General features: G+C 38.8%; 1 protein-coding gene across 3 annotated transcripts in view; it reads right to left on the bottom strand.

Moving 5' to 3' along the window:
* NOP14 (NOP14 nucleolar protein) overlaps positions 1–25,646 on the bottom strand; it is a 42,753-nt gene that overhangs the window by 11,484 nt on the left and 5,623 nt on the right. For all 3 annotated transcript variants that reach the window (XM_030564223.1, XM_030564222.1, XM_030564221.1), the window contains 11 exons: positions 24,888–25,022; positions 23,140–23,281; positions 20,952–21,100; positions 19,076–19,213; positions 17,581–17,703; positions 16,110–16,241; positions 14,387–14,690; positions 11,292–11,422; positions 10,935–11,020; positions 8,993–9,128; positions 7,183–7,284 (listed from right to left, as the gene is read on the bottom strand). In XM_030564223.1, coding sequence (XP_030420083.1) covers positions 7,183–7,284; positions 8,993–9,128; positions 10,935–11,020; positions 11,292–11,422; positions 14,387–14,690; positions 16,110–16,241; positions 17,581–17,703; positions 19,076–19,213; positions 20,952–21,100; positions 23,140–23,281; positions 24,888–25,022 — 1,578 coding nt within the window. The remainder of the gene's footprint in view (positions 1–7,182; positions 7,285–8,992; positions 9,129–10,934; positions 11,021–11,291; positions 11,423–14,386; positions 14,691–16,109; positions 16,242–17,580; positions 17,704–19,075; positions 19,214–20,951; positions 21,101–23,139; positions 23,282–24,887; positions 25,023–25,646) is intronic.

The raw sequence follows: 25,646 nt of genomic DNA on the forward strand, positions 1-25,646 counted from the left end.
CAGTAGAAACCTTGCCAAAACTACTTTAACCACTAGAGGGCACTAAAGCACAAGAAGAATTAGTTCCTTTTTCTATCATGCCTTGTATCTGATATACACCTCTACCTGGGATATAACGCTGTCCTTGGGAGCCAAAAAATCTTACCGCATTATAGGTGAAACCGTGTTATATCGAACTTGCTTTGATCAGCCAGAGCACGCAGCCCCGCCCCCTTTGAACGCTGCTTTACCGTGTTATATCCGAATTCGTCTTATATCACATCGCATTATATCGGGGTAGAGGTGTACTTATTCTGTTATTTGCTCGTCTGTTGTTAAATTTAGGTCCCACAGTTTGCATCGCGATGGTGTGATATCCACTTTTAGAAAGGAACTAAAGAACAATCAGATTTCAAAGAAACTCTGCACCTCAGATGAGAGAGGAGCAACTGAATCTGGACATTTCAATTATATAAATAAGGCTTTAGGATTGAAAAATGAAACACTTTTGTTTAATATATTTCAATGTAGTAAGGCAAGTTCTGGAGGGACAGAACAGATTTTATAAATAAAATCAACTGCCCCTCTTAAATAAGAGCTATTAGTATATCTGGAAGATAGCATCACTAATTAATAGGATTCATGTACCCACTGTATTCCATGACTCTCACAGACTTTATATACTAACAAAAGAATGGCTATACTGGGTCAGACCAATGGTCCATCTAACCCAATGCCGGATGCTTCAGTGGGAATGAACAGAACAGAGCAATTATCAGGTGATCCATTTTTTGTTGTCTAGTCCCAGCTTCTGGACATTAGATATTTAGGGACACCCAGAGCATGGGGTTCCGTCCCTGACCATCTTGGGTAATAATCATTGATGCACCTATCCTCCAACAAATTATCTAATTCTTTTTTGAACCTACTTATACTTCTGGCTGTCACAACAACTTCTGGCAACAAGTGCCATACGTTGACTATATGTTGTGTGAAGAAGTACTTCCTTATGTTTGTTTTACACCTGCTCCCTATTAATTTCATTGAGCACCTCTGGTTCTTTTCTTATGTGAAGGGATAAATAACACATCCCTACTCACTTTCTCCACACCACTCATGATTTTATAGACCTCTTATATCTCCCCCTTAGTTGTGTCTCTCTAAGCTGAACAGTCTCTCTTTTTAATCTCCCCTCTAATTGGTTGTTGCCTCTCTCTGTACACTTTCCAATCCTAATATTTCGCTTTTGGGATTGGGCGACCAGAACTGCATACAGTAGTCAAGATGTGCCCATATCAGCAATGTATAGTGGCCTGATATTTGCTGCCTTATTATCGATAACTCTCCCAATGGTTGCCAACACTGTTAGCTTTTTTGACTGCTGCTGCACATTGAGCAGATGTTTTCAGAGAACTATCCATGACTTCAAGATCTTTCTTGAGCGGTAACAGCTAATTTAGAACCCATCATTTTGTATGTATTGGATTATGTTTTCCAAGGTGCATTCCTCTGCATTTATCAACAATGAATTTCATCTGCCATTTTCTTGCCCAGTCAGCCAGTTTTATGAGATCCCTTTATAACTCTTTGTAGTCTGCTTTGGACTTAACTATCTTGAGTAATTTTTTATTATCTACAAACTTTGACACCTCACGGTTCACCCTTTTTTCCAGATTATTTATGAATATGTTGAACGGCACAAGTCCCAGTACAGATCCTTGGGGGGCCCCCTCTGTTTACCACTTTCCTTTGTGAAAACTGACTATTTATTAGAACATAAGAAAGGCCATACTGGGTCAGACCAAAGGTCCATCCAGCCCAGTATCCTGTCTGCCGAAAGTGGCCAATGCCAGGTGCCCCAGAGGAAGTGAACCTAACAGGTAATGATCAAGTGATCTCTCTCCTGTCATCCATATCCACCCTCTGACAAACATAGGCTAGGGACTCCATTCTTTCCCATCCTGGCTAATAGCCATTGATGGACTTAACCTCCATGAATTTATGTAGTTCTCTTTTAAACTCTGTTATAGTCCTCGCCTTCACAACCTCTTAGGCAAGGAGTTCCACAGGTTGACTGTGTGCTGTGTAAAGAAAAACTTCCTTTTATTTGTTTTAAACCTGCTGCCCATTAATTTCATTTGGTGGCCCCTAGTTCTTATATTATGGGAACAAGTAGATACCTTTTCCTTATTCACTTTCTCCACACCACGCATGATTGTATATACCTCTATCATATCCCCCCTTAGTCTCCTCTTTTCCAAGCTGAAAAGTCCTAACCTCTTTATTCTCTCCTCATATGGGACCCATTCCAAACCCCTAATCATTTTAGTTGCCCTTCTCTGAACCTTTTCTAATGCCAGTATATCTTTTATGAGATGAGGAGACCAAATCTGTACACAGTATTCAAGATGTGGGCGTACCAGGAAGGAAGTAAGGGCAATAAGATATTCTCTGTTTTATTCTCTATCCCTTTTTTAATGATTCCTAACATCCTGTTTGCTTTTTTGACTGCTGCTGCACGCCGCATGGACATTTTCAGAGAACTATCCACAATGACTCCTAGATCTCTTTCCTGATTAGTTGCAGCTAAATTAGTCCCCATCATATTATATGTATAGTTGGGGTTATTTTTTCCAATGTGTATTACTCTACATTTATCCACATTACATTTCATTTGCCATTTTGTTGCCCAATCATTTAGTTTTGAGAGATCTTTTCGAAGTTCGTCAGAGTCTGCTTTGGTCTTAACTATCTTGAGCAGTTTATTATCATCTGCAAACTTTATCACCTCACTGTTTACCCCTTTCTCCAGATCATTTATGAATAAGTTGAAAAAGATTGGTCCTAGGACAGACACCTGGGGAACACCACTAGTTACCCCTCTCCATTCTGAAAATTTACCATTTATTCCTACCCTTTGTTCCCTGTCTTTTAACCGGTTCTCAATCCATAAAAAGATCTTCTCTCTTATCCCATGACAACTTAATTTCTTTAAGAGTCTTTGGTGAGGGACCTTGTCAAAGGCTCTCTCGAAATCTAACTACACTATATCCACTGGATCCCCACTGTCCACGTTTATTGACCCCTTCAAAGATCTCTAATAGATTAGTAAGACACGATTTCCCTTTACAGAAACCATGTTGACTTTTGCCCAACAAGTTATGTTCTTCTACGTGTCTGACAATTTTATTCTTTACTATTGTTTCAACTAATTTGCCCGGTACTCATGTTAGACTTACTGGTCTGTAATTGCCGGGATCACTTCTAGAGCCCTTTTTAAATACTGGTGTTACATTAGCCATCTTCCAGTTACTGGGTACAGAAGCTGATTTAAAGGACAGGTTACAAACCATAGCTAATAGTTCTGCAATTTCACATTTGAGTTCTTCAGAACTCTTGGGTGAATGCCATCTGGTCCTGGTGACTTGTTACTACTAAGTTTATCAATTAATTCCAGAACCTCCTCTATGACACTTCAATCTGTGACAATCCCTCAGATTTGTCACCTAGAAAGGACATCTCAGGTTTGGGAATCTCCCTAATATCCTCAGCCATGAAGACTGAAACAAAGAATTCATTTAGTTTATCATCTTTAAGTGCTCCTTTTTTATCTCCATTGTCCAGGAGCCTCAGTGGTTGTTTAGCGGACTTCCTGCTTCTGATGTACTGTCCATGATGGAAGTGTCAGTAGAAAACCCACTTCATCAGATGCATGGAGTGGAAAATACAGTAGGGAGGTATAAATACACAGCATATGAAAAGACTGGAGTTGCCTTACCAAGTAGGGGGTCAGTGCTAATGAGCCAATTCAATTTAGGTAAGGCAACTTGGTAAGGGAACTCCCATCTTTTCATATGCTGTGAATGTATACCTCCCTACTGTATTTTCAACTCCATGCATCTGATGAAGTGGTTTTAGCCCATGAAAGCTTATGCCCAGATAAATTTGTTAGTCTCTAAGGTGCCACAAGGACTAACATGGCTACCACTTTGAAACCTGATAAGATAATAACCTATCATAGTAATCAGTTCTGCAGTTTCATATTTGAGTTCCTTCAGAACTCTTGGGTGAATACTATCTGGTCCTGGTGACTTATTACCGTTTATTTTATCAATTTGTTCCACGATGTTTTCTACTGACAGCTCTATCCTGGACACTTTCTCAGACGTGTCACCTAAGAAAAATGGCCCGGGTGTGGGGATCTTACCCACATCCTCTCCAAAGAAAGAACGATGCAAAGAATTCATTTAGTTTCTCTGCAATGGTCTTTTCTGCCTTGAAAACTCCTTTAGCACCTTGATTGTCCAGTGGCCCCACTGACAGTTTGGCAGACTTCCTGCTTCTGATGTACTTTAAACTATTTGCTGTTAGTTTGTGTGTCTTTTGCTGTAGTTGGAAGTAGCTCTTCTAATTATTTTTTGGCCTGCCTAATTATACTTTTACACTTGACTTTCCAGAGTTTATGCTCCTTTCTATTTTCCTCAGTAGGATTGGACTTCCAATTTTTAAAAAAGATGCCTTTTTGCCTCTGAACACCCCTTTTACTCAGTGGTTTAGCGATGGTGGCATTTGTTTTTGTCCTCTGTTTTTTAATTTGGGGTTGTGACCAAATTTATCCCAGTATTCACAGCCTACACACTATTGTAATAATATGTACAAATTATGCTTTGTGAAGTATCATTTGAAAACTAAACTACCGGTCAGTAGTATCATGGTGAAATGTATGCAGCAACACTATATGTAAAGCTATGAATATAATCTGAAATACACAACTACTTCGATATAACATGAATTTGGATATAACATGGTAAAGCAGTGTTCCGAGGGTGGGACGGGGCAGGGCTGCGCACTCCGGTGAATCAAAGCAAGTTCAATATAACATGGTTTCACCTATAACACGGTACGATTTTTTGGCTCCCAAGGACAGCGTTATATTGAGGTAGAGGTGCAATAACAAATGTGGTTACCAGACAAATCTGGGGAGTGTATAAATTGGTTCCTCACAGACAAAAGACAAGCAGACACCTCGAGCCAGGTGTGATCAAAGTTGATGAGCAATCACCTGCCAAGTGGCCATTCTTTGGTAAGGAAGGTTGACTGGAACAAACAGATCTGCATTTTTGCAAATAGCAGCATGGAATCTACCATGTGCCTCCCTGTCTCCATCCTCACAACGGAAATAAAGTTTATCTAGGGCAGGAGTCAGCAATTTTTGGCATGCGGCCCATCAAGATAATCTGCTGGTGCACCAAGAGACATTTTGTTTATGTTAACTGTCTACAGGCACAGACTGCTGTAGCTCCCATTGGCTGGGAATGGCGAACTGCAGCCACTTGGAGCTGCAGGGGGCCATGCCTGCGGATGGTCAAATATGTCTCACGGCCACCAGTGGATTACCCTGATGGATCATGTGTCAGAGGCTGCCAACCCGATTTAGGGGTAGGCCACAAAAAATGCATTTCAAAAAGGAACTGGACTATAGAAATGAGGGACAAAAACACCACAATGTATCTCTCCCTGTCCATCTCTTTCACTTAAGGCAAAAGAAATAGCCATTTGACTTTGGGAGAGATCCTGACCTGAAATTTGGTCAGTTCTGTTGCTGGGAGCATGTGGTGACAATTCCACGATGAACCAAGTCTAGTTTGTTAAGTTTTAGTACTAGAAAACATTTTATCTTTATTTGTCTTGTATGCATTTCTGACTTTAATGCCTTATACCTGTACTCACAAACTCTCTCTTTGCCCTTTGATTAAAGAATAAAACAAGTGTATCTAACTAATCCAGTGTTGCATTTAAACTGAATTGTTTGGGTAACTCCATTTAAAGTAGCAAACTGTTAGATATTGCTCTGTTACTGGGGCAATAGACCTAAAATTTCTGAACTGTCCAGGAAAGAGCTGGACAAAGCACAACACATGTTTTGCGGGGAAATTCAGGACTGGAAGTGTATTGCGGTCACTCTGTAAATGATAATCAAGGTTGGTGGAAGCCCCAGTGTAACTGGAGCATGCTGGCATGCTACAGCTATACACAGGTACTCAGGGTGTGACCTACAAGCTGTTTGGATGCTTATGAGGGGCCCAGGTTGAAAGCTACAACAGCAAATCACTGTGACGCATCCCAGATTGCGGGGCAGGTGGTGACACAACCTCCCACTGGTCTGGATTGTACCCTGAAATGTCATAGGGGTATACATTTAGTTTGAGCATCTAGTCTATTATGATGTTCTTAAACGGTTTCCATTCAGCCTGCAGATATTTCACTCCTATAATTTTTAATTAGCTTCCTCATTTTTGTATGGTTACTTTTTTAAATTAAATGCTATTTCAGTGGGTTTCTTTGGTATTTTCCCCCCTACAAAGATCTTCAATTTAATTACATTATGGTCGCTATTACCAAGTAGTTCAGCTATATTCATCTTGGACAGATCTTGTGCTACACTTAGGACTAAATCAAGAATTGCCTCTCTCCTTGTGGGTTCCAAAGACAAGCTGCTCCAAGAAGCAATCATTAGTGGCGTCTAGAAATTTTATCTCTGCATCTGTCTGTCCCAGTCAATATGGGGATAGTAGAAATCCCCCATTATTATTAGGTTTCCTGTTTTTGTAGCCTCCCTAATCTTCCTGAGCATTTCATAATCACCATCCTGGTCAACTAGTTGATAGTATATTCATTCTGCTATGCTCTTATTATTTAAGTATGGAATTTCTAGACATAAGAGATTCTGTGGTACAGTTTGATTCATTTGTGATTTTTCTATATTTTACTCTACTTTCTTTCACACACAATGCCACTTCCTCAATAGCATGAACTATTCTGTCATATATATATTTTGTTCCCTGGCATTACCGTGTCCCACTGAGTATCATTGTTCTATCAAGTTTCTATGATGCCTGTTATAGCAACATCCTCATTTAATACTAGGCACTCAAGTTCAAGTGTGAAGTTTTTGTATGACAACTCACTGGATGTGATTTTGTAAGAGTAAGGCTTTGCTAAGTGGCACTTTACTCCTCAACCAAAAATATTTTCCTGACAATTACTGATATAACGTACTGTACTACCAAAACATATTCCTAGCTATTCTTTCAAAAAAGTTCTATATAACTATATCTTAATCTCATTGTATTTTAAATTGGAGTACAAGAAAGAAATGGAAGGATTGAAGATTTATACTGAAGTAAAATATTACAGACATACCTTAGTAAGTAACTGACTCATATATACCAATGCAGGTGTTACTACTGGGTGCCAGAAGTCAGAGGTAGGAAATAGTATTGCAGTAATTTTCAAATAAATGAGCTAAAAAAAGAATATAACAGATTAAGAAGTTAGAATACAGTAAATAACTTTCTGAGTATCGTAATTGGTTTTACATATAATGTGACTCTTGACATAGAACTGCTATGTAGTAATCTCAAGAATACGGAGAAGTAATAATTGATATGTAACCTAGTTACTGAGATAGTCTATACAACATATTGGAGCAGTGGAATATTTATTATGTATTTATATTGCTTTAATTCAATGGGAGCTGTTATAACAACAAACAGGCAATACAATGGCTCCCCAGATAAGAACATCATGGCACAAATTTGAAAGACTATGTGGGTGATCAAAAGGACTAAACAGCTTTTAAAGAGCACTCTCCTTGAAGCTGGACAGAGAACTGTTTGGTGCGTTAAGAGAAGAGACCCACATCTTGTTGGTCCTGGAAAGTTCAGACCTACCAGGATTCCTATATGGAAGATGGATAGTTTTCTCTATAATGCTTTTGTTCTAAATAAATAATACTTTGCTCTAAGAAGGCTGTTTGGGTACTGGATCTCAGAGCGAAATGAACTGCAAGCACTGAAGATAAACCAGGCCTGCTGAGGCAATCATGGTTGATCAGAAAGGACTTCAACCTATGGCCCAGTCTAAGAATTCCATCCCAAAAGATCAGAAGAGGTCAGAGATTCAGTTAACCTGGTAACTGTGACAGTGACATAGTAAATGTAGAAGCTAGAAGAGAACACACAGTCTCTCATGATGCATCCACAAGTACTGCCCAAACCATATTGGAATAACAACTCAAGAAAAACCAACCTACCCAATCTTAAAAATCTCTTAAACCTGCTAATCGTCTCCTCTCCTCTTAGTCTGTATTACTCCAAAACACTAATCACAGTCTTCACTCTTGTACTACTCCATTAAGCCTGGAGAGATGAGGCAAGCAGTTCCCTTTGAATCAAACACCGACTTTTAGCTTGCCCTTTAAGCATGTTATCAAACAATAAGTTGTCACTATTTTAAATTCATCCCATCCTGAATTCTCAAATAGCCAATTGCCTATAGTTTGGAAGAAAAGTCTATTCATAGATGTAGGATAGCCAATAGAACTGTGAAGCACTAATAAAAAGAGCGACACTCAACTATTTCATTCCAAGGTTCCTAATTTATTGTCTATCATATCTATGTCTTAAAAAAAAAACCAAAAAAAAACCATTGTATTACCTCCACAGTTATGTTTGTTAATGATGCAGAAAAGTTTTTGCACTGTAGAATACTAAATCTCTGTGGAGACTTTTTATTTTAAAACAGTTTATTTAACTTAATTTTTTTTTCGTTTGATCAGGGATAGGAAGGACAACATTGCCTTGCTCTACATGGCAGTAATTTTAGCAATGTTATTAAGTGTTGCAGGAAACACACAGAATCCTACACTCAAGTCTCAGCCAAAACAATGTTCAGTCATTTTAAGACTGAATAAAAAAATCTGCAAATCAGTTAATTTAGAATCAGACAGGGTTTTCTCCTGGCAATTAATATTTTTGCTGCCATGCTTCTGTTCTGTAATATTAATTTATTCCAAGACAGGCGATTCAGGGCATAGAAAACCCACAGAAGCTGCAATGTGTCATACTTTGAATGATAAGCTGTGAAATGCAAAACAAGATTTAATGTCACCCTGGTATTTTACACTAAAGGAAAAGGCAACAGACTTTTCTAAACAAAATGTGTTAATTACCATGTCTAGCCCTGGAAATGTTGCACGGCCTTTGACTTCAATCATTTCTTCCATGTCATGTGCAGCATCTTGGAGGACAAACTTAACGCTGTTACTTGCACCTTCAGGAAACATCTGGCAAAGACTGTACAACGGCCTATTAACAAGAAACACAAGTCACCATGAAGTTACACCATTTATATTAATAAAGAATTATGATTTTTAAGCACCTTTGGAAATGTTATTTGTGCTAGGCTAAACACATACTTTGAATAAAATTATTTCTGCAGAAGATAATTAACTGGTGCACACATATGGCTGCTATGCTTTTGGTTTTCATTAGGCCTTGTGAAATACAACCTCATTTATAGGTTTGTGGGTTTTTTTAATTTGAATATTAATTTCTAATGCATAAATATAATATTGTACTCAAAAACCATGTTAAGGTAGCATGATCTGAAGACTTCTTTCTGAATTTCATGACCATTAGAGTTATTGTGACTAGGTATCGAAGTAAATGGAGTGTGTGTTCAGAATGCTCAATGCTTAGATTCTGCTCAATATGCAATGAGACAGTTTCGTTATCTATTTGTGTTTTCCCATTTTAAGGTAATATTGTTATAAGGAGACGGCGGTAGCAACCCTTGTATTTAGGTTGCCTTACATCTTCCATTACAAAAGATTTATTTTCCCCCCCAAAAAAGCTTTAACTTCTCCATTGTTTGCAGCAGGGTTTTGGAACTGAGTAGGGACAAAGTCCTCGGGCTAGAGAAGTGATTTTTTTGTCCCATGAAATTCCATTCAGGTTAAGCTGAGATGTAAACTGCTAAAAATCACCATTTCCTCTCTCTTGCTGGCATGCCTCAGGAAAAATTTGTAGCATGCCAAAATAACAACACTAAACATTCTAAACAGTCTAGCCTATGCCACCACCAAAGTGATGCAAGCAACATACATTCTGCACAGGAAGCATCTGGGAGTGCTCAGATCAACTGTAGTGGTGAAGTGACAGGAGAGTAGAGCCAGGCTCCCCCTTCCCTGACCACAAACCCAAGACCGAGAACATGGGTCTAGCCTCCCATCTCTATCTTCTAGGGGCAGCAGCCCTCCGTCTCTCAGGGAGAAGAGTACTAGACCAGGCCAGCGTTCCAACACCACCACCTGGACATGCACATGGTGTTAGAGGTCCATCCTCCGTTCTAGGATAACCACCTTCCCCTGCTGCAAGCTAATACAGATAGTCCTGTATCTCAAGTCTACACTGCAATGCTGATAGTTCAAGGTTCAAATCCTATTTATGATGCATGATGGGGAGATTGTTTCAGTTGCATATAATAAAATTTTTACTCTTTTCTTCAAAAATAAAAAAATAAAATAAAATAAAAAAAGGATATTACATACACAAACTCCCCCCCCCCATGTTGAAAGAAAATTATTCAGGTTGAAAAGTCAACCACTCGAAAGTTAGGTAATGCCACATTTACATGTATGCATTACGACACAGTCTCTAATTCCTGATCACATTTTGCCCTTGGTCCCCTGCCTACTTAGTGCCCAGGATGGACACAGGACAAAATTTATATTTCATGGGCAACCATAAATCTGGATTTGCCTAACTTTCAAATGCTTGACTTAGTAATCTAAATAACTTTCCTTTACAATAGTTAGTGTGTGTGTGTGTAATTACATATTTCTATAGCTCTAACACCTATGGGAGGTCTAATGCACACTGAGAATTCTATTAAAATCCTTCTGGAATGTTGAAAGCTTTTTAATACAATTAATAACTAAGGCATTAAAAAACAATATTAAAACACAATAAAGTAAATAGAAAACCAGTAGCTTTCAATGTTAGTAGGAGAATTTAAATTAAGTAACGGACTATGCGTTTTATTACCATGCAACTATCTTTTCCCTTCGAACCACCACGAAGGGGCCACAGTCAACATGTTTTATTACTTACAGGACCAATTTGTCAATTGTTTTGAGCTCTGGTGGCTCCACAGTTGCTAATTCCCCAATGTACTCCAGAAGGAAGCCAAATAGTTTCTGAAAGAAGCATACCATGTTAAAACCATTACAGTTTTTTCTTTGTATGTGTGTATATATGTACTTAAATATAGATATTTTTAAAAGCATAGAAAAATAATGAGACGGCACATGGCAAATGAATACTGCTTAGGTTCTCCTGTATGTACATTTTGGACAAAGTTTTCTTCAAATAATGTGAATACACAACCAATATATTTCAAACTGCTCCTTGAATACTTAGCAAACTCACTTTAGCATTTAAAGTTCATTTAAAAACTAATAAACGTACTTCTAACTTTGCTTTGTTTCCCACTGCAAGACTTGGATGATTGCACTTCTGAATCCTCTCTAGGATAACTAGCTGTTCTTCTATTATTCTTCCAAACAGTAAAGATTTAAGTTTCTCATAGGATTCTGGAACTATGATAAAAATAAAAACAAAAATCAAACATACCCAGATGAACAAACATAAATTAGAAAATATTTTACTATGTTAACAAACTTCTGGAAAAAAACTATTTCAAATCAGAACAAAACAATAAAACTTCTGGAAACATTATTAAGTTAACACATTTTAAACATTAATAAAAAACATTAACATTGTGTTATCTGACACAGTATGCAATCATATAAAGACTTGACTGCACCACACACACACACACGCGCAGAGCTAAAGCTCAGGGTCCATTTACCCATAATTTTATATTTTGTGACTTGTATTTTTATAGCAACACTAACTGTGTAATTTTAAAGTCACACTAACTTAGCATTCTGTATGGAACATATAAGAAATGTAAGAGCCTACCCACTGATGGGAAAAAAAATACGTGTGTGTCAGTCAACGTGTTTTATAAAACCTTAACCATTATATTTCCTTAGAGTTCTCTGCTGAATTCAATTTAAACTATTTTATGCAACGTATGTTATTTTATCACCTGCCATCAAATGAAAACTGCAACACTCTGGCAAGTGGTTTGAATGGTTGTCTAATTTCAGCATAGCTTGTTTAAATACTGTACTACAGTATTCTCTACTGGCACACTAGCTTGGTGAAATATTCAGTTAACAAGAATGAATATCCTGTACACATGCAGAATAGTTTCTTTCTCCACAACCATAGACCTATTCTAGAGATACTAAGAACATAAGAACGTCCATTCCGGGTCAGACCAAAGGTCCATCTAGCCCAGTATCCTGTCTACCGACAGTGACCAATGCCAGATGCCCCATAGGGAGTGGAACTAACAGGCAATGATCAAGTAATCTTTCTCCTGCCATCCATCTCCATTTTCTGACAAACAGAGGCTAGGACACCATTGCTTACCTATCCTGGCTAACAGCCATTAATGGACTTAACCACCATGAATTTATCCAGTTCTCTTTTAAACGCTGTTATAGTCCTAGCCTTCACAACCTCCTCAGGTAAGGAGTTCCACAAGTTGACTGTGCGCTGCGTGAAGAAGAACTTCCTTGTATTTGTTTTAAACCTGCTGCCTATTAATTTCATTTGGTGACCTCTAGTTCTTGCATTATGGGAATAAGTAAATAACTTTTCCTTATCCACTGTCTCCACATCACTCATGATTTTATATACTTCTTTCATATCTCCCCTTAGTTTCCTCTTTTCCATGCTGAAGAGTCCTAGCCTCTTTAATCTCTCCTCACATGGGACCCATTCCAAACCCCTAGTAATTTTAGTTGCCCTTTTCTGAACCTTTTCTAATGCCAGTACATCTTTTTTGAGATGAAGAGACCAAATCTGTATGCAGTATGAGAGATGTGGGAGTACCATGGATTTATGTAAGAGCAATAAGATATTCTCCATCTTATTCTCTATCCCTTTTTTAATGATTCCTAACATCCTGTTTGCTTTTTTGACCGCCTCTGCAAACTGCGTGGACATCTTCAAAGAACTATCCACAATGACTCCAAGATCTCTCTCCTGATTAGTTGTAGCTAAATTAGCTCCCATCATATTGTATGTATAGTTGGAGTTATTTTTTCCAATGTGCATTACTTTATATTTATCCACATTAAATTTCTTTTGCCATATTACTTAGTTTTGTGAGATCTTTTTGATGTTCGTCACAATCTGCTTTGGTCTTAACTATCTTGAGCAGTTTAGTATCATCTGCAAACTTTGCCACCTCACTGTTTACCCCTTTCTCCAAATCATTTATGAATAAGTTGAATAGGATTGGTCCTAGAACTGACCCTTGGGGAACACCATTAGTTACCTCTCTCCATTCTGAAAATTTACTATTTATTCCTACACTTTGTTCCCTGTCTTTTAACCAGTTCTCAATCCATAAAAAGATCTTCCCTTTTATCCCATGACAACTTAATTTATGCAAGAGCCTTTAGTGAGGGGCCTTGTCAAAGGCTTTCTGGAAATCTAAGTACAGTATGTCCACTGGATCCTCCTTGTCCACATGTTTGTTGACCCCTTCAAAGAACTCTAATAGATTAGTAAGACATGATTTCCCTTTACAGAAACCATGTTGACTATTGCTCAACAGTTTATGGTTTTCTATATGTCAGACAATTTTATTTTTAACTATTGTTTTGACTAATTTGCCCGGTACTGACATTAGACTTACCAGTCTGTAATTGCCGGGATCACCTCTAGAGCCCTTTTGAAATATTGGTGTTGCATTAGCTAACTTCCAGTCATTGGGTACAGAGGTCGATTTAAAGGTCAGGTTATAAACCTTAGTTAATAGTTCCGCAACTTCACATTTGAGTTCTTTCAGAACTCTTGGGTGAATGCCATCTGGTCCCGGTGACTTGTTAATGTTAAGTTTATCAATTAATTCCAATTGACACTTCAATCTGTGACAGTTTCTCAGATTTGTCACCTACAAAAGCTGGCTCAGGTTTGGGAAGCCACACAATGTTCTATTACAGAGACTATATGTTAAGAAGGGGCAGCATACCACTTTTGTGAACTTCTAAGACAAGCTGCCTTTATTTCAGACACAATGCATAGGTGTTCCTAGTTTTCAATACATACTAGAAAAATTATTATGTATTATTTTCTGCAAGACAACACTATTCTGTGCAGGCTGTACGTTTGGTCTTGAGGCAACACTGGGCACAATCTTACATGAAACTTGATTTCAATCAAGGCTTTTTGTCTTTCACTTCCAGGGCTGAAAGGGGCAGTAGAAATAGCCTACTTAGCTCCTGGACAGAAAGGGATTTTCTCATGCTACTCAGAGAAATTCTGCTTGCTGACAACAAGTCACGTTTTCAAGATCTGAAGTGTCATGTCCAGTACTCATTGGCCAGAAGGAGTGCAATTATGATGAGCAGCCTCAGATACATAGGGCTCCAACAAACAGACAACCTCTCCCCTAACTATTCAGTCATTAGGAATCTTACCAGTAAATGTATATGGAAGCTCAGATCTGGCAGCTTCTATTTTAGCATTCTGTTCTTCCCCACTTCGCAATCTCTCTTCATTTCCTTTGTGTTTCTCCTTCTGTTCTTCATTTGCAGTGACCTCTTCCTCACTCCCCATGTCAGATTCAAGGTCAGAGGGACTATCTGTAGCATCATCTTCTTCAACGATTGCTTCTTCCTCATCTTCTCCACCAGGCTCTCCCTCACTTTCTTCTTCACTCTCTCCCTCCTCCTCTTCATTCCCGCCTTCTTCCTCGTCATTTCCAACATTGAGTTTTCCACCCTATTAATAGAGAAAAGAAACCTACAATATCTTACAGGAATCCTGCTGGGTTTAAATTATAATTTAAAATAACATCCTTACTTCTGTTACTAGAAACACATCAGATTATGACCCTCTCATCTCTGAATCTGATACATATTGAATCTTATTTAAAATCCAGTGGTATATCAGGCGGATCAGTTGGTTATAGATGAAAGTTTGGTTCAGATAATACACAGAAGACAGGATATCAGTTGTAGAGGGAAGATGGAGAAGTAGAAACCAAGAGGAAGAAAGCTGGGATGGATTGGAAGCAGTTGAGAGACAGGTGACATGCAGGAAAAGCAGTGCTGGGGATGGAAAAGTTGGAAGATGGGCAGCCGGGAGTAGTGTGTGTAGCAAAAAGACTTCAACGCTATTTAAAAAGTGCCTTCTACAGGACTTTTGTACGCATAGGACAAGGAAGATTTGGCCCTTAATATGGGCTTGATCCCCAAATGTCAGAAGCCCCAACAACTTGACCTGAATAAGAGCTGAGGGTGGGCCAAATTCTGTTCTGACTTGCACATTTGTTAACTCAACTGTTCTCAATGAGATTACAAAGGATGTAAGACCAGGACAACTTTGCCCCCAGAATAAAGTTTTACTCTCTTTTATTCCTGTTGGTAGTGTAGAACTAATACTGACCTCGGAGAGGAGACTATTTATAGTCTGCCTCATACACCATACCTAGTTACAGGATCTTTATTACTGGTGATTATGCATGAGGGTGTTGTACACAGATGCCACGTACAATTTGCAGCAACCGAACTCTTGTTTTTCTTGTTAACCAAGTATATTTGACATTGAGAAAATGAAAGACAAACATGAAATCCCACTATGCTGTTTTTACAGGGTCATTTTTCAGAGAGTACAATCATTCAGCTAAGCCAATGCATTCAAAACAGAGTGATCCCTCCATATGAAGGACAAAGATGACTTTATGAGAGCTCTGATCCTACACTGCAGCTAAGAGATACACAGCACAATCCAGGGGCAGGAGGAGGAGGAGGCATTTAATAAAAAAGTTTACTTTAAGTCACTTTTATGACCTCCCAGTTTATGACTGTTGTGTACCAGTCAGGTCCTTCCGGGTGGAGAGAAACCACAGCTATTGCCCTTATGCTGGTTGCATAGAAGTGGATGATGTAGGAGCTACTATGCTGCTTATACCACCAAGTGATCTCCCTACACTGAGGTGGTTCTCTATGATGGCTTTACGCTGCTTTACATTGAGAGCATGGCCAAAGCTGCCCTAATACAGGAATGAAGTTCAGGTGAAAAGTGCAGCACCTAAATAAAAATAATAAAGTGAACAGAACAGAGTTCTGTTTAATTTGAAATGATTTTTTCTTCATTTCAGTGACTTTGAAAGTCATTATAAAACAATCAAATTCTTACTTTATAAGAAAGTAAACGTCTGTCAGCTTTATCCAGGATGAAGCCATCTGCTAAATCATCAGCTGACATATGCTTGGGTTTCTTTTTGTTCTCCTGTTCATCTTTTCCATGCATTCGACGCAGTCGGTCGGCCTGTGATTTAAAATAAATACAGGAGAGGGACAATATAGTACACATGACCTAAATTACTTTGTATGAAAATTTTGGAGAAAATACAGATAATTAAGAAAAGAAAATCAAAGAGAAAATAAAATTATTAACTAGTATTATTCACCTAGCAGAGCAGAGGAAGGAACAATACAAAGCAGAAACATGATAACATATTAGCCTGAACTCTTGATTTTCTTTGTTTTGGTGGGTGGGACTGGTAAATTAGTCTGACTGTATATATTTTAAATCTTATTTGGAAGATATTGAAATATATCATTTATCAAAAGCCTTGTGTATCTTTGGTAATGAAATATTTATTCATATACATACATTATCTTAAATACATATTTTGATAAATGTATTATTTACCAGAAAGTAGTAGCTTCTTTAGAGTTTTATGGTTCTGCAATGTGTATGTATATTTCCTATATTTAAAATGGGTTTGAATAAAATATAAGGCTTTGAAAATAATTTTAACTCTATGGGAATCTGTCAACTGACTCATCAGGCTGTAAGTGAGCCATTATTTATTGTGGGGCATTCCCCCCTCTCCCAGCAATTAGTTGGACTAGGCGCTAGAGAGATGCACAGTATGGAAAAGAGGAAACAAATCCTTCCCCCGCACTTTAGACGAGTAGTTACTGAGCAGCTCTGTGGTCACTATAGAGGCTTGATGCTGAGGTAGCCCTGCAGTCTAATTTGACCCTTCTGTGTGAGGAAGATCAATTTAACAGAAGGCTTTTGGCCTTACCTAGACCCACTCTTTGTGCACTGATGCACAGGGAGCACTGAGCTCCAAATTGTGTAGGGAACACACAAACCTTCCCAGGCAAATCCTACCCCTTCACAGAGCAGAATCACATTAGCGCAATTGCCAGGGGACCCTTTGCAGCTACAGGAGGGAAGTGGTGCAGAATTTGCCCAGATGTTAATTCAGCTCTTGTGCACCAAACAGGCTCAACTAACAAAGTTTAAGCACATCTTAGGTCTGAATGATATATAAAACATAGCCAACGTGCTACTTGTTTTTAACTGAAAAAAAAAAATTAGTTCTCTTGCTATGTAATCTCACAAGCCAAGTATTCAGTATATTTTTTTAATGATCAAATTAAAAATCCATGGGAAAAAAAAGGTAAAATCACAAAAATCAGTGTAGAGATGCAAATAGTGGCATTAGAACAGGACAGGGGACTTATTCTCAGATTCATCTCCCGCAATTTTTAATATGACTGCTTAACCTCAGTTTGAAAGCAATGTCAAAAAACTGTAAGAGGTCACTACTGGTGAGAGGGCTACAACACAATCTGAAACAGTCTGGTACCTCTAATTTCTGGAGTCTTTCTTGCTCCTCTTTCGCCAACTCTTCCTCAGTCTTCATCCTGTCAGAAGGTTGCGCCTTCATCTCAAACCCAAGTTCTCGAACAATCATATCATACTCATCAGGCTAAAGAAATACACAATTTCATAATTAATAAATTACTTTTCTGTGCTCCTCCACAGGCTCTGGCTCGTTCAGGAATGACTATGATTGGCTCTGGAGAAGGCGGGAAGGAAGGCCAACACAATACAAGAGGTCAAGGGAGAGACTAATGGGTGGAAATTGAAATTCACAAAGACTTCTCCCTCCAGGAAAATTCTCATTCTACAAAGCATACATACATTTGTAAATATGAAGTCATAAGAAAATATATCCTTTCAAAAATACAGACAAGATATTTAATAAAATTATAACTTACATAGCACTTTATATCTTCAAAGCACTGTACAAAACATGAGTTACATCTCTGTTATGAAGGCATTATCCTCTTTTTACAGATAGGGAAACTGAGGCATAGTTACTCAACATGCCCAAAGCCACACTGCAAAATCAGTGGTAGAGACGAAACTGGAATTCAGAAAGTCCGAATTCCCAGTCACGCATGTAATCCACTAGACCATGCATGCCACTTGTCTAAAAAATTAGAGATATAAATCTGACAAAATTTTCCTCTTATACTTAACCAGATTATGAATTATCTCCCAAACTGCACACAAATGCAACAGAATATTACTGATTCCCATTTTTTCTGTATTCAACAGATCTCAAAACAAAATCCACAGGCGTCTCACATCTCAATTTAACACCTATTATGCCTATCCCTAGCAAAAAACCTGATCAGTTATTCATGGTATAATAGATTTGTCTACCTGTTAGAATTTCTGGGTTCATTTTCACAATGAATCTATCCAAATCACTAGTATTTCCACCCTTTTTGTTTAAGTAAGAGATTTCATAGGCCAGGTGAAGCAGAAGTGAAGTTTCTGTCACAGAACGCTATTGCTAAGTTAGAGAATTTGTGTACAAAAGACATTTCAAAGGCATTTACAAAGTCAGTCAATATCCTTTTCAAGCAAATGCCAACTCTCAGGAAAATGTTTGTCTTAAAAATAAACCAGAATATTGTTAACATTTTTATCCAACAAGGAATCTCTCTCAAATTCAACAGCTAATGAAAAAGAACAAAGGGTAGCCATAATTGTGACTTACTGGGAGTATAAGTCTTAAAATACTTAATATGAATCCTTTCATTTCTCTAAAATTAGTATCTACTTAAGATCCTTCCAACCTCACAATTCTGACATGAAACTCCTCAAAGACTGTAGAATTCTTTCAATTTAACTAACACACAGGGGGTTTATTTTTAATATTTTAATTAGACATGATCAGCTACAAATCACTAGTGATCAACTTCCTCTTAACTTGCATCTCTACTTTGGTTCCAGTAATGGAGTCATATCAGTTGCACCAAAACAAAGCTGTATTGCCAGAACCTTACCTTGGGTTTCTCCTCTTCTTTATCTTTTCTCTCTGACTTGGGGGTTTTGTGGGAGAGAAGGGTTTGGATTTCTTTCCAGTCAGTGTCAAGTTTTTCTGTGAGTTCCAAGGCATTCTCCCTCTGAGTCTGTCTCTCTCTCTAGAAAGATAAAAATATGCATACAACATTATTTTTCAATTGGCCAGTAGTGTATGTAACTGGACAAGGAATACTCCTGAGGGCATTCTGTGCCAAAGTAATTCATATGTGCAGAATTTTAAAATATTGTGCACAGAATTTTTATTTGTCAAATATATGTGAAGGCTCCAGCACGGGACTGGAGAGCACAGGCCAATGGCTGCACAGAGGTGGGAGATCACTGTTCAGCTCCCCTCTGGGACATGGACTCAGCGATGAGGCTGCACCCAACCCTGACACAGTGCAAGAACAGGGCTTGCCCCAGAAAAACCCCAGGGCCCTGCCTCTCTGTGTCAGATGCACCAGGTGTGGGTGGGCAGGCAGGCTCAGCAAGGCAGGATCCAAGTGTGGAGGGGCTCAGTGTGGGGGTATCCAGGTGTGGGTTTGAGAGGGTTCTATATGGGACAATCTGGGTACAGGCAGGACCTGGATGCACAGAGGCTTGATGGAGGGTTTCTGGGTGCAATGGTAATTGGATTCTGCAGGGGGGTCCAAGTGAAGGTGGTTGGGGTTCAGCGGGTGGGGGGGGGGAGTCCTGAATGTGGGAAGATAGACCTCAGCAGGGAGGCTTTGGTGTGGGGATCCAGATGCTGGTGAAGTGGGGCTCAGTGGGGTGGAGATCCAGGTGCAGCTGGGGCTCGGTCAGGTGTGGATCCAGGTGCGGGTGGCTAGCCAGGGTGGTCCAGGTGCAGGGGGAGTGAGGCTCGTTGGGGGTGTTCTGGGTACGGGTGAGGCTCGGAGGGAGGATCTGAATATGAGGGGGTCTGGATGCATGGGGGTTGGGTGGATGGGGGAGCAGCTCCCTATACAGTGATCCCCCTGCAGCTGAAGAGCGATGGGAGCAGAAGCGCAGTGGAGGAATGGGGGGAAAGAGAGTTTCCTACAGCCAGAGTAGAAATCTGGGGGTGGGTCTGACACGGTCCTGGATGCCGTGCAGGGGAAGAGGAAGTCCTGTCCTCCTGAGCCCAGCAGGTGAGCCCGGTGCAGGGTAGGGGTCTTCCCCAGTCCCACCCCATCCCCACAGTGATTTACCCCTCTGCTGGCTGGCCTGGGCACCTGAAACATTCTGCTGGGGAGGGCTGCATGATTGCTCTTGTGGCTTCCCTTTGCTTCCCTGTTAGAAAGTCATTTTTCTGCAGGGAAGCAAAGAAATCTGCAGGGGACATAATTTTGCCCATGCGCAGTGGCAAAGAATTCTCCCAGAAGTAAAGGAAGTCACTTGCAGCATCAAGAGCAAATGAGGTCCATATGCAGTCAAAGCCAAATATGTAATAAAAGATTAGTTCATATCAACTCCTATTTTGCAGCGTTAAGCACCCTTTGCAGAAGAAGTAGCACAAACCTGCAATGGGTGACTACAGGGCAGAGCATGGCAAACAAGTTAGCCACACTAACAGAGTTCATAGGTGGAGGGTTTGGGAACCTACAGAAAGGCAGACACTCTAGACAGTTTTCCCAAGGTAAACAGAGTCAGATATATGATTTTTGGCTCTGTATTTAGAAAGCCATATCCCCTCTGCTTACTGTGCCACCAATATTTCTTCTCCTGTGAAGAGAGAGGATTTGTTGGTTTCCATGTCCTAAAGCTGATAATGGTTTTATTGAATGTTTTTTGCCTTCTGTAAGTTTTCACGTGGAAAATGATGTGGTACTTAATGTTGTCAGTTCAGATTTTTTTATTCAAAAGCTATAAACTTACCTTCCCTTGTTTGGATTTGGCAATCAGCTCTTCAATGAGCTCCTTGCGAGATTTAGGTTTTTCCTCCTCCTCTTCATCTTGTTCCCCAGTGAGTGCTTTCCTACGAAGGAGACCTCCACCCCCTCCAAAGTGAGCAGCAGTTAGCTCAGCTGAAAAAAAAAGAGAATTGAAAGGATTAGAATCTATAGATTTATTCTCCCTTTAAGCTGTTGGGATGCTACTTCCCTATTATCAAGGCACAGGAGCAACTGATGGATTCCATGAAAGAATAAAATAGCTAGTTAACCAAGGTTTAAAGCCCATTTCCGCAGATAAAGATTGATGCTTGGCCAAAGTTAAGACTTTTCAGAGAAGGATTCCCACCATGACCTTGGATTTCCAAATTTTGTTAAATTTTCTTTCATATACACACAGGCAAAAGATACTTTTTGATTTAAGACAGCAATACAGCACTTTTTATCTGATGGCCTCAGAGAACTTTAATATATTAATTAAGCTTTACAACACTGAAGATAACCATCATTATTCCTATTTTACAGATAGAGCACTGAGAAGTCAAGTAACTTGACCAATATTCCAGAAAATGTCTATGCCAGGAACAGAATGTGCTTTAATCACCAGACATTGATTGTATTTAATTTATAAGAGCACATAAACTTAGGCCCTGATCCCACAGATATTTAGAAACAATTAATTTTAAGAACATGAGTAGTCCCACTGGACTACAAACATGCAGAAGCGTTTGCACGACCAGGGCTTCAGACATCACAAGGACATATTCCTCATGAGAGGAACCTAGGATAATATATTAGCCTCAACGATGGATTTCTTTGCTTGTGTTCACTGTCCTAACTTTCATGTAAGACACAATTTGTTTGTTCAGTGCTTTTATTACCCCAAAACAAAATAACCTGAAAACCTGTTTAAAACAAAATTTTTATGTAATGTGTTTATAATCTAATGGGCTACAGAATTAAATATCTATTTTTTCTTTAAAGCTATCTTTCGTCAAGTTAAAAAGAAATCAGCTATTGTTTTAACATAACTAAGGCCATGAGCCTGCAATTTGCTTTGCTCAGGTGCAGCAGTCCAATAGGGCCTACGCTGCATGAACTCCTACCACTTAACTCATTAGCAAAACATTCACAAACACTGTTGTAAGAAGTGTGCACATTTCTATTGACATACAAAATCAGTCAGGTTGGCTTTTACCTGTCTATCTAGCCAAATATCATGCAAACAACCTTTATTCAGTGAGCAATATTTATTTCTTTATTTATGTAGACCTCCCCTAGTCAAGGGAGATATTTGCATAAATATAGATTACTCACAGGACTAAGGCTTGCAGAAACTAGCTCCAGATTTGCCAAATAGAAAAGATAAAAATCAGTATGAAAAGAATTTTAATTTACATCTCCTATGAACAGCTATACCCAAAATGGCCAGACTGAAAACCCCTTACTCACATTCGTGAGCACTTATTGACACAAGAAATCCCACTGACTTCAATGAGACTATTGCCATGAGTAACTGCTCACTGCTGTAAGAAGAGGGTTCATAATCCAGTCCAAAGAAATGTAAAACACACACAAAATTTAAGTTATTTGTTTTAACATGAACAAAACAATGTATTTTTCCCTAACTTGTTCTGAGAAACGGCTGCCCTGTTTGTGCTGAAATTTCCGCCCCCCGCAAAAAACCACACACACAGAGGAAAATTTCAGCCCATATAGTTGAAGTTATAAAGCAACTGAAAATAGTGTCCTATAATGGAATGTAGCAGGCAGCCTCAACTACAGGTGTTCCTTTTGGTGCCACCTATAATGTACCATACTTGCAAGCATCCTGGCATCTCTAAAGAGTTGATTTTAAACCAGAGTTCATTGTAATTCTGAATGCACTTACTTTAACGATAATCCATATGTGAAAAGTTAATTATGACGTGATGAAATATTATACATATTTCTTAAAATTGTGAATGGTTAAAAATTACAGCATGATATTGGTCCATATCCAGTTCTAATCACCACTTTCTATCAGACTAAAGCGAACAGAGATTTAAATCTGAACATTTTCTTTACATTATTTTTCAATGAAAGCAGGCTACGCAACAATTCACACAGCTATATTAACAATGAAAATTACATTGGATAAAAATGTATTAAGATATCAGTTTGATTTTTCTTACCTGACAATATTCCTCTTTCTTCAGTATCACTGTCACTATCAATGACATCATTAAGTTTTTCAATATCTGCTAAAGATTGGCCATAATGGGTCAATTCGTCATCTTCATTGAGATTATAGATACTTTTCTTTTCATGATTTTGCTGTGAAAAATAATCAAGCCAACCAATTTAGTAATGAGACATTTTTCAGATTAATACCAGTTAATGATGGCTGGTCAACAAAAATTTTTTTCCCCCCAAAAGCTCATATTTTCAGTTTAGCCCAGGAGAGCCTAACTTCTTGGTTATTTTAACAGCATTAACAAGCCTACAATTTCATTCAGATACATTAAAGCAAGAAACGATGAGTGTCTCTCGCTTTAAATCCATTGTAGAAACTACAGAATTAAACCAGTGTTGTGAGTAAGTAAGTGGTGAATCAGGCACAGTATTCTGGGGAAGGGTGTTTTTTATTAGTTAAAAAATGACTGGTAAAAATTACTAAAAAAGCAAGCTTGGATTTTGTGTATGTAAAAACTAAAAAAATGATAATTTTTTTTTTAAATAAAATGTTTCAAGTTTAATAACCACTAAAAAATTAGTTAACCATTCTAATAACTTAATCTTATTCCTAGAATTTTCTGCACATGCAATTATGCTGCTTAGCTCAGGAATCCAAACATGATGCAGATGGAAGTAGTATTCAAAACTGATTTCAATTCTTAGAGCAGAGGTCCCCAAACTGTGGAGTGTGCCCCCCTAGGGGGGCACCAAGGAATGTTCACTACTGTAAGAAGAGGGTTCATAATCCGGTCCAAAGAAATGTAAAACACACACAAAATTTAAGTTATTTGTTTTAACATGAACAAAACAATGTATTTTTCCCTAACTTGTTCTGAGAAAAGGCTGCAACTGGGGCCTGGTCCAGCTCCTACAGGGGGTGGGGAGGGAACACCACCGAGCTTTGCTCCTGACCCCAACTGCCGGCCTTGGCTCCGCTGCCGGCCCAGCCCTCAGCTGTGGCCCCAGCCTTAGCCCCCTTACTCTCTCTTCATATTCTCCCCTCCCAGAGCCACGGCCCCACTCCTGGCAAGGGTAAGGGGGGAACACGAGGTAAAAAGTTTGGGGATCACTGTCTTAAGAGTGGTAAGACCCAAAAATGAGCTTCATGGGCCATCAAGGGAAACAGCCTTTTTCGGGAGTGTCGGTAAGAACTTGAAATAGTGTTTAATGACAGGTAAAGGATTTACATTTTGTGGGAATTAAATCGAATTCTGTCTAGTTTAACCTCCAAAATCACAACTTTGTAAATGTTAAAATAATTCAGTTTTAAAATTTTTATTTTGGATTGGGCTGGTAAAAAATTTTTCCAGGCAAAAACTTTTTCAATAGAAAAATTGATTTTTGACAAAATTTTTCATCAAAAATGTTTCCTTTACATAGAAAATTTTGTTTTTTCATAAAAATCCTCAACCCCCCGACAACCCAACTATTTCAGTTTTTGGTCAAAATGTTTTGGTTTTCTTATTTCTACCAAAAATTCTGAAATTTTCTATATATATTAGATCAAATAAAAGATGCAGATAGGCTTTCAGAAAACAGAATGTGTGGGAGTAAAAAAATGAAAGTTAGATATGTTTGCCATGTTATAGGTTTTGGTAGAATCCTTAGGGGCCAAGCAATGTATTATTTACAGAGAGCTTTATTTGGCAAATTAAAAATTTCTACATCTATTTTTTTTAAATTATTTTTCATTCCTACACTTTACCTGTCGTTCCAAAGTGAACCTCTTCATCATCTTCTCCTCTGGGCTTATTTTGGTATTATATTCACCAAAACGCTTATCTTTAAATACATTGGACTTTTCCCGTTCTTTGTATTCTTTCAGCAAAGTTTGTGTACGCTGAAAAACAGATCAATGTATTAACATAACAAAAGCACACCTGAAGCCAATGAACTAAGACCTAATTTATTCAAACCTACACACACTGAATATGAGAACACTACAGCTGAATATAAAAAGACCAGTTCTAATCAATAAATTTAAATTTATTTATTTTTATTTATTATAAAATTATAAAAATTTATGTTTTTACCCTTATTTCATTCAATGGATTATACTTTATTATACTCCTAAAACAACTATAAACAATGGTAAAGAAGAACTATCATCTCAGTCCAGCTCCTCGTGTACAAGAAAGAATTTATTTATCTATATCAGGGGTCGGCAACCTATGACATGTGTGCCAAAGACAGCATGCGAGCCGATTTTTAATGGCGGAGTCCCGGCAGGCAGCAGCGTTCCATTAAAAATCCTGCCCAGCCCGGCCAGGCCCGACCCTCTCTTCTCCGCCCTTCGCTCCCCCTGCCTTCCCCCCAGCACAAGGGCAAGGGGCAGAAGCTTGGTCCTGCAGGCTCCCCTGCCTCTTCCCATAGTGTGCTCCCTCCCTTCCAGCCGATCATCTGATGGCCTTTGCGAGGGAGGGAGTTAGGAAGGAGCAGAGTCAGTGTGCTTGCTGCTCCCAGC

This window comes from Gopherus evgoodei, chromosome 5 (assembly GCF_007399415.2).
Source record: "Gopherus evgoodei ecotype Sinaloan lineage chromosome 5, rGopEvg1_v1.p, whole genome shotgun sequence".
NCBI classification, from domain to species: domain Eukaryota; kingdom Metazoa; phylum Chordata; order Testudines; family Testudinidae; genus Gopherus; species Gopherus evgoodei.